At 30.0% G+C, this 9,974-nt stretch overlaps 1 protein-coding gene across 1 annotated transcript; it reads left to right on the top strand.

Moving 5' to 3' along the window:
* Positions 1–7,408: 7,408 nt before the first annotated feature.
* Positions 7,409–8,353, top strand: LOC125829599 (uncharacterized). Its single transcript, XM_049508805.1, has one exon. The coding sequence runs from the start codon at positions 7,409–7,411 to the stop codon at positions 8,351–8,353; it is 945 nt and encodes a 314-aa protein (XP_049364762.1).
* The last annotated feature ends 1,621 nt before the right edge of the window (positions 8,354–9,974 follow it).

Below are 9,974 nucleotides of genomic sequence, written 5' to 3'. Positions count from 1 at the left end.
AATTTTGATACATTTAAATTCCTTTGATTCAAAGATTGCATGAAGCTTCTTTTTTTTTCCTTATTCAGTATTTGCATTATAGTCCAATTAAATTCTATTCATGCCAAAAAGTCCACATTGAGGGTAACACATTTCCTAACCACCAGGAATATTCGAACCCGTGATTAAGAATAAAAGAATACTTACCACTACACCACAATTCTTATTGGTATTTCAAAAAACATTCAAGCACCATGGAAGTCACTTAAGCTTTGAAAATTGAAAATCAATTGAAGAGTTTGTGTGGATGAAATTTGAAATGGTGATTATTTGGTGTTGAATATATCTCAAAAATTATTTATTGTTTCTTCGATTATTTTTGACGATCTTACTCCAACAAAAAAGATCTGGACAGATTTGGTGTTGAATATATCTCAAAAATTTGATTACATCTTAGAAAGATATTTTTTATACTACTTAACTAATTAAATAAATACCATGCACTTTAATACTTTAATTCTGATATTCAAATGCACATATACATTAACGCGTGTTTAACAGTATTTTTAGTCTATAGAAGTTTTGGTCAATCAAGTTTTGTTTTTTTTTAATGTCTAGCCCTGGGAAAAAAGATTTATGCTATTGAAGTAATTTTTCATAAAAGATTAAATCAGTTATCTAAAAATAGAATAAAAACAAATTAAAATATAATAACACAATTAAAATTACATTATATATGTAAATTAAATTTATAAATAATAATGAAAAATAATTCATAAATAGCAATCCAATAACTCTTATTCAATTAAACACTTGGATTGATTATATGATTTTTTGAATTTGATTAAATTATCAATGACAACTCTATACGTTAATTGATTGTAGGATCTCATTTGAACATTTGTATTTAAGATGTTGACTATTACAATGTAGACAAATTAGGAATATCTCAATCCCATATTAAAAGGGAATTAAATATATTTAAGATATAATAACATTAATGGTAGTTTTACCTTTTAAAGAATATTTCCACATATGTTGCTAATTAATTATGTGCATTTTATATTTTAAATCAACCCATATTTATAGTCTCAAACAAAAAAAATGGGATAAGTTGAAGTGAGATTAAAAAAAAATGTGGAGATTAATTTCTAGTTCTTCATCTATGTCACTAATGTTCCTCCTTCCCTATATTTTTCTATTAAGTGTTGAAATCTTTAATTCAAATTTAAGAGCAAATGCTATCACCCCAATAATTCAGAGAGCTTGTGATTCTTCTACTGTAAAAGATTTTTGCTATAATGTTTTTGGAAATGATACAGTGGCAATATGGGCAAGAACTAAATTCAATATTCAAGATGTTGCAATTCAAATGGCATATTCAAACTACACGAATATTGCAAGGAAGGTTTTATCGGTTACTACAAATGAAACAAATCGAGAATTTAAGAAACTTTACAGAAAGTGTCTTCATCAGTATATACTTTTGAAATCAGATTTCGAGGATATGATTCATCACTTAATCTTCAGTGGTGATTTGGATCAAGCGTCTCAACGTGCATCTACTCATCTATTTACTTGTATACATTATTTCTACTACTCTCCAAATATTCCAAATCCCATCGCTAAGGAAAATGAAAATCTTGCTTACTTTTTTGAACTTATTAGGGATATTTATTTAACATCTTTTGACTAATTTGGAGCATATATTTTCTCCTATGATTATATGAATTTCAAATTTATGAATTTATGATCCATGAATTTGATTTAATAAACTTTTATATTTTCAAGGGTTATGGGATTTTCATGGTGGTGTTGTATTTTGAATTGATTTTACTGATTATTTATTTATATTATTATGTGCTTAATTACTTGATTGTCTAGTCACGATTAAATACTATTTACGAATCTTATTATAAATTTGAACATGGAAATAGGATTTTGATATTGCAATACTAATGAATAATGTGAGAAAGTGACAAAGGGTAAAATCCAAGAAGAGGTTGAAGGAGCTAAGCTAGAGGGGGGCACATATATATAAGAAGATGGGTACGTTGTAAATAATATGTGTTTGGTAGGAAGGAAAATGTTTTCTAGAAAATATTTTTAGGAAAATAAGTTGATTTCTAACTTATTTTCTCGTGTTTGGTTGGTGAGTGAAAAATATTTTTGAAAAACATTTTCTAGTTATGGTTGGTGAAAAAAATAATATTTTCAAAAAATATCTTTTACTTATGGCTAGAGAGTGAAAAAAAATACTTTTTAAAAATAACTTTTGACATCAACCTTAGTAATCGATCCCGACACCCGGATCAGGGTACAATTCCGATGATCGAATTGGAATCTAACTCTGACATTTGACTCGGAACCTGAATGCGACACCTGACCCCATCATCCAAACCTGAATATGACCCCGACAATCCGAACCTGAATATGACCCCAACGATCGATCTAGGATCATATTCGAACACCTGATTCAAGACCTAATCCCAAATTCCGACCTGATACCCGACATTTGAACTGGACCTGACCCTGACCCCCACAATGACACCCAATCCTGATGACTAATTCAGAGCCCAATCTCGATATCCGACCCCAATTTAGGACTCAATTTCTAAACTCGGAATATGACCTCGACATTCGACTCGGGACTTGACTTTCAAATTATGATCTAACCCTCCAACACTTGAACCAAGACCTGACATTCGAATCGAAACCTGACTTTAATATTTAAATAAAAATAATAAATTGTATTAATGGTAATTAGAGAAGAAAAGTAACAAATTGTAATAATGGTGAAGAAAGAGATAAATAAATTATTTTAATTTTTTTTTTGTTGATTTTATAAACTAAAAGAGAGAGAAAAAATTGGGAAAAAAATTCACAAAATTAACAAAAATAAATAAATAATAATCTTAGCCAAAGAGAGGTTTTCTGGTGGTGCCCCCGGATAGTATCATCTTTTCAAGAGCTTTGCCCATCAAATATTGAATGACCTTTTTTCCATTCACTATTATAAAAATAACCTCTTATTAAATATTAATTTGTAGTTAATGAGTTATTAATTTGAATCTAATTAAATGCTAAATCATAGTCATACTGAATGTGATTAATAATATTAAATCTTTGATTCCAACTTAAATCTATTTGGATGGACTTATTTTAAATGCTTAAGTCAAAATAATTTTAAAGCTTTTTTAGAACGGAAAATGGTCATATTTGTCTTTTTATTTTTAGAAAAAGGTCATATGTACTCTTCGTCATACTTTTTTAATATATTTGTCTTTGTCATCTAACTTTGGGCACATATTTGTTCTTGTACAATTAAATATAATATCACCACTTTTATTATCATACTGACACTTACATTGTTCTTATATGACGCTTATGTGGCTCCACATTTATATAGTATTCTATCCGACCAGCGACGGATCCAGGATTTTGATCCCGTGGGTGCTCTAATATAACAATAACATCTCCATATATAATCTCATAAATAAGGTCTGAATGTAAAATATACGCAGATTATTTAAGTGTTGCATCACTCTTAACATAAAGGTACTGCAGTCACAAAGCATAAGTGCAAAACTAGTTTAAACTTTACAATCCGGAGATTTTACAAGTTATAATTAATATTTTTTTTAAAAAAAAAACTATTAAAATTCAGAATCCTCATCGGCATGAACCAAATAATAGTAGCATTACTATATAATCAAAATCCAGGGGAAGATTATTAGATTAGTCCTTGATTGCATGTAGATTGAGTCTTTGTGAATTATTTACACAAATAACATAAAAAATTTAAATTATATTAAATTAGCCTTCAATTTCATAATACTAGAATGAAACAGAAGGAAAAAGAATAAGTTACTTCATAGGTTTGTTCTATTGTGGGGAAATAGGTAGTTTAATTACTACTTTCACCGTCTCATTTATGTGACACTATTTGACTTGATACGGTGTTTAAAAAAATAAAATTGAAACTTGTGGTCTAAATCAATGTTTAGATATTTGTGAGGTTGGAAATATTTCACTAAGGTTAAAAGAGAATTTTAAAGTTAAATTATCTTTTATTATTGTAAGTTAACATTCTTTTTGGAACAGACTAAAAAGAAAAGAATGTCACGATGGAACGGAGGGAGTAGTTTTTTTGTGATGACTGATGATAGTTTAATATCTACTCGTTTTGTTTTTATAATAGATGAACATTAATTAAAAAAAAAAAAACAATTCAAGAAAAAACGGAGAGAGAAACAACATCAACTGCTTCAAACAAGGGAAGAAAATAAAAAGAGAAAGCAGGTGAAGCAAATAAAAAAGAGAGAATAAAAGAAATGACACATAAATAAATGACTGAAGAGAGAATCGATCCTACAACCTCCAAGCGAATAAAACAATTTTGCTTGCTAGGATAACCAGAGCACCAAACTACTTTTAGTGTCTCTGGGTGCTCACAGTTTGTTTTTATCTATTTTTCTCAATAACATGTATGTGTATATAGAGTTCGAGTCGAAAGTAATGGGTGCTCAAGCACCCACGGTGATACACGTGAGTCCGCCCATGTATCTGACCCAACCAAACTGCAGCAGTTTGGCGGAGAGACGACATGGATGGCTGTGGGTGCCACTAATCCCTTTAGCAATTAAATCTTCACATTCCTATCCAAAAGGAAAGACCAAAAATCTTCATAGGAGCAAATGCCAAAATACACAAAAAAGAACAAAGAAAACAGCATAAGTTTTATGCTTTATTAGTTCAACATAATAAAACATGCATCTTTTTTCCTTGAAGCTGTACCTATTAATAAATGGCAAAAAGCTTCAATCATCATGGCTTCTATTTCATGTCTTGATTGAAACTAGGATTAATGAGTCTTTACATTGGTTGAATCGGATTTTACTAAATGGGTCAAATAGTAAGTATATTTTTAATTATAATAAAAATATTATACTCGTGGAGCCATAAAAGTGGTGACATGATACTTAACTGTACAAGGACATATACAGAGGCGAATTCAAGATTTCAAAAAGACGGGTGCACCATTGTCAGGGGTGACTCTGCCCCTTAAGAAAAGGGCAACCATTTTAGTCTCACAAATTTGAGGGCCTCATTTAATATAACAATAATAGATTATAGGTTTTTCATAACAAAACTATTAAATACGATTTTCGGGAAAAAATAATATTAAAGGAAAAAATTATTAGAAGTTTGATAAATCTCGAGTATTATGTCACAAGAAAAATTAAATGCATTTTTATATGAATTATTGATTGAAAAAGAATTATTAAAAGAAACCATTTATAAAAAATATATATATGCAATTTCGCATATCAAGAAATTTAAAAAGTACACTTTATAAAAAGAAAATGGGTTTTTTTCAAAAAAAATAACAAACAATGGTGCTTTTTAATTGATTTTAAAAAGAGGTCCTCTCTAGGAATCGAACCCTCAACCTCACAATCAAAAACCAACCCTTGAACCAGTGAGCCATCCAATCATTTGTGATCATGGGTTCCTTTATTTAATATTTACTATATTTTAAAAATTATACAAATAATATATCGAGTTTTGTGGGATGACCACGGGTTCGAGTGACCCAATTTTTACCCTTAAATTCGCCCCTGGACATATATGTGCTCAAAGTTGAATGACAAATATATCAAAAACAAAATGGTATGTTGAAGGATTTGTTTAATTAAACCAAAATTATAATAATTTCGGGTTTTTTCAGAACTCGCGGATACATTTCTCCTTTCCCCGATACATAGCAAACAATACATAAGTTATGTATTAGGTATATAAGTTATGTATCAAATATAAACTATAAATCGGATTCATACTGATTTAGATTTGAAATTATCAACAATAACATTTGTGACAAATACATTGCACACAAATAAAGTTATAATGTATCTGATAGAGGTGAAGTGATGTAACAAGATGTTAAAAAAGAGAGAAGGAAAAAAGGGAATTTTGGTAATTAATTCAAATGATAGAAATTCTTTTAGAGATTATATTATCTTAAGTCACGTAATTACGTAATTTTCTCAAATCATTTTCACTCCTTAACTTTGTTTTTGAAAATCAAAACCCCCTCTCAACTATGAACAATAGTCATTCTCCCCCTTTTATCCTAATTGATTTTTAAAAATACCTATTTCACCCTTTGCATTATCAACCTTTCTATTTTCCTTTTACTACATTAACGTCATATAAAAAAATTTACTCTATGCAACAAATTTCTATGAAAAAATAAATAGAATAAAATAAATATTTCATTGATAATCAAAACTCTAATATCTTTATATAAATAAAATAATAATAGGTAGTGATAAATTTTTAATAATTTCTTTAGTAAAATAGAGATATATTTTATAACAAGTTTTCTAAAAGATGATCTATTTATATTGTAAATAAATTTTTAATCTAAATAATATTCCATTATCGACAATCAAATATCATATATCTATATAGACATCGAAGAATAAGAAAAAATTGAAGTATGTGTTACAAATCCATTTAATTATGGATGTTTCTTTTCATCGGTAACCTAACGTAATGTATTAATTTAATGTATGCCGTAAAGATTACTAACGTATTTTGGTTTAAGGTTGTAAACAAATGATTTCTACATTCTATAAAAGGGTATTCTTTTACACCTTAAGAAAGACAACAAAAAAGAGATAAAAGAATACTCTCTACTCTATACTTCTCATTAGCATTTGTCTTCCATTTCTTGTTTAGTATTATTGTATTTTGCTCTCATTTTACAACACGTTATTAGCACGAGTCTCTAACCAATTAAGACCTACTTAATTCGGAATTACCTTTTCCCCTAAAAGTTAACCAATTTTCTTTCCGAGTCAGGTATACATTTATATGTTTATAACATCTCTAATAAGACTTACATAAGTCTTTGATCTACGATTTAATTACTGCATACATAACTTGTTTTAGGTATTATTGTGGTACTTTACTAGGCATAATAATCAATACATTTCAAATTTATATTATTATGCTATTGATATGCTACTAACCTATAACTCTAAATTAATTACTAAGCAATATAATAGCATGCTAGTTAAAATACTCGTAATATTTTTTATCATACATTTATGATAAGTATTTGTGTGTCATAAAGAAGAATTGTATTGTATAAATATGACTTGAAATTCTTACAAACCTTTGACGTTAATATCTATTGAAACATGTAATAAATATTGTAGAAGAATTAAGAAAATATATTAAGTCTACCGTTTCAATACTTCATCAGTTTACATGCTTTTGAGACATTCAATGTGCATTCATATAACATATAATATATTTTATAATCATATTATAATTTATTATTTGAAACATTAATTTATCTTTTATTATAAAGAAATCAAAATCATGTTATTAACTCAACTATTTTATGATAGTTTTCATCATGTCGAATTTGTCAAAGCTTGAATTTGTGGCACTTGATATTTCTGAAAAAAAATATTTGTCATGGGTACTTGATGTTGAAATTCACCTTACCGCTAAAGGTCTTGGTGATAGTATAATCGAAGGAAATAAAGCATCAAGTCGAGATAAAGCGAAAGTTATGATTTTCCTTCGTCATCATCTTGATGAAAGCCTGAAGGTTGAATACTTGACGGTAAAAGAACCACTTGAATTGTGGATAGGTTTGAAAGAGAGGTATGACCACCTCAAGACAACTGTATTGCCAAAGGCTCATTATGAGTGGATGCACTTACAGTTTCAAGATTATAAAATCGTAATTGAGTATAACTCTGTTGTATTTAGTATAACTTCCCAATTGAAATTATGTGGAAAAACTATAAGAGATGAGGACATGTTGGAAAAGACACTAACTACTTTCCATGCCTCTAATATGATATTACAACAACAATACCGTGAAAAAGGTTTTCAAAAATACTCTGAATTGATCTCATGCCTTCTGGTGGCTGAGCAACATAATGACCTTTTAATGAGAAATCATGAAGCCCGTCCCACTAAAAGTGCTCTGTTATCGGAAGCACACGGGATAGAAGCACACGACCAGTCTGAAATACGACAAAATAATCGGGATCATGATAATGTGCGTGGGTATGGCAAAGACAAAAGACGATATAGTAATCGTCGAGGTGGTGGTCATAACAAAAGGGAGAACAGTGTGGGTTCTCCAAATAATCCTTCTAAAGGAAAGGGCGATCACTGTCATCATTGTGGCCTTAAAGGTCATTGGAAAAATGAATGTCGGGCACCTGAGCATTTTGTCAGGCTGTATCAGAATTTCTTCAAAAGAAAAGGAAATAAAGGCGGTGCCTACTCTTCTAATGCACGGGTGGAGTCACACTTGACTCTCAAAGATGATGCTCAAGCATAATATTCTCAAAAATATGATGAGAATGTTAAGGCAAATTTAGCATTGAAAGATGATGTTTTTGATGGGCTCGATGATATTACTCATCTAGAAGATGAGGACTTCTTTGAGAATCGCAATTGAAGATTGATAATTGAACTGGGAAATAAATAATGTTGTTATGTGTTTTTAATGTCTTATTTAAAGTTCATGCACTTAAATTTTGTTTTGTTAAGTTTTGTACTTCTTATTATGTATTTTTATTTTTATGAAGATAAATAAAAATTTTCAGTCCTCAGTTGGATTCAATATGAGTAATGGAGATATGTGCCTTCTGGACAGTGCCACAACTCATACGATACTAAGAAAAAATAAATATTTCTTTCATTTGGTAATGAAAAAGGCATATGTTAATACAATATCCGATAGTACAAAATTGATTGAGGGCTCTAGAAGAGCGGTCTTATTACTATCCGGAGGAACATTATTGGTAATTGATAATGCATTGTATTGTAGTAAATCTCAAAAAAACTTGTTAAGTTTCAAGGTATTCACCAAAATGGCTATCATGTTGAGACTGAGAATGAAGGAAAGGTTGAATACCTTTATATTACTACAATAAATGTAGAGAAGAAAACTGTGCATGAAAAATTGCCTGGACTTTCTTCTGGGTTGTATCATACAAATATTGGTACGGTTGAATCACATGTCGTAGTAAACAAAAGATTTATTGATTTCAATGATTTTATCATTTGGCATGACCGGTTGGGTCATCCCGGTTATAATATGATGCACAAAATAATTGAGAATTCACATGGACATACTTTGAAGAACCAAAGTGTTCTTCAATCAAAGGAATTCTCTTGTGCTACTTGTTCACAAGGAAAGTTGGTTATCAAACCATCATTGGCTAAGATTGAGGTGGAATCCCCTGCATTTCTGGAACGGATACAAGGTGATATATGTGAACATATTCACCCTGCCTGTGGACCATTTAAATATTATATGATCTTGATAGATGCATCTACAAGATGGTCATGTGTATGCTTATTGTCAACTGGCAATATGGCTTTTACGAGGTTGTTGGCTCAAATAATAAGGTTAAAAGGACAATTTCCTGATTATACAATAAAAAAATTCGTTTTGATAATGCTGGTGAGTTTACATCTCAGGCGTTTAATGATTATTATTTGTCCACTGGAATAACACTTGAACATCATGTTGCACATGTTCATACTCAAAATGGTCTAGCAGAGTTATTGATTAAACGTCTCCAATTAATAGCTAGACCATTGTTGATGAGGACAAAGTTGTTTGTTTCAATATGGGGGCATGATATATTGCATGCAGCAACATTTGCGCGCATAAGGCCAATCAACTATCATGACATCTCCCTGTTACAATTGGTTTATGGTCAAGAGCCAAACATTTCCCATCTTAGAATCTTTGATTGTGCAGTATATGTTCCAATGGGTCCACCGCAATGCACAAAGATGGGTCCCCAAAGAAGGTTGGGAATATATGTTGGGTATAAATCTCGTTCTATTATAAAATATTTGAAACCTAGAACTAGAGATTTATTTACAGTTGTTGATTGTCATTTTGATGAATCAGTATACCCAACATTAGGGGGAGAACAAAAGCA

The sequence above is a fragment of the Solanum verrucosum genome, unplaced genomic scaffold (assembly GCF_900185275.1).
Source record: "Solanum verrucosum unplaced genomic scaffold, falcon-dt-bn FXZP01000031.1, whole genome shotgun sequence".
Taxonomy (NCBI): Eukaryota; Viridiplantae; Streptophyta; class Magnoliopsida; order Solanales; family Solanaceae; genus Solanum; species Solanum verrucosum.
The sequence above is the reverse complement of the archived record's forward strand: the minus strand, read 5'-3'. Positions and strand labels throughout refer to the sequence as shown.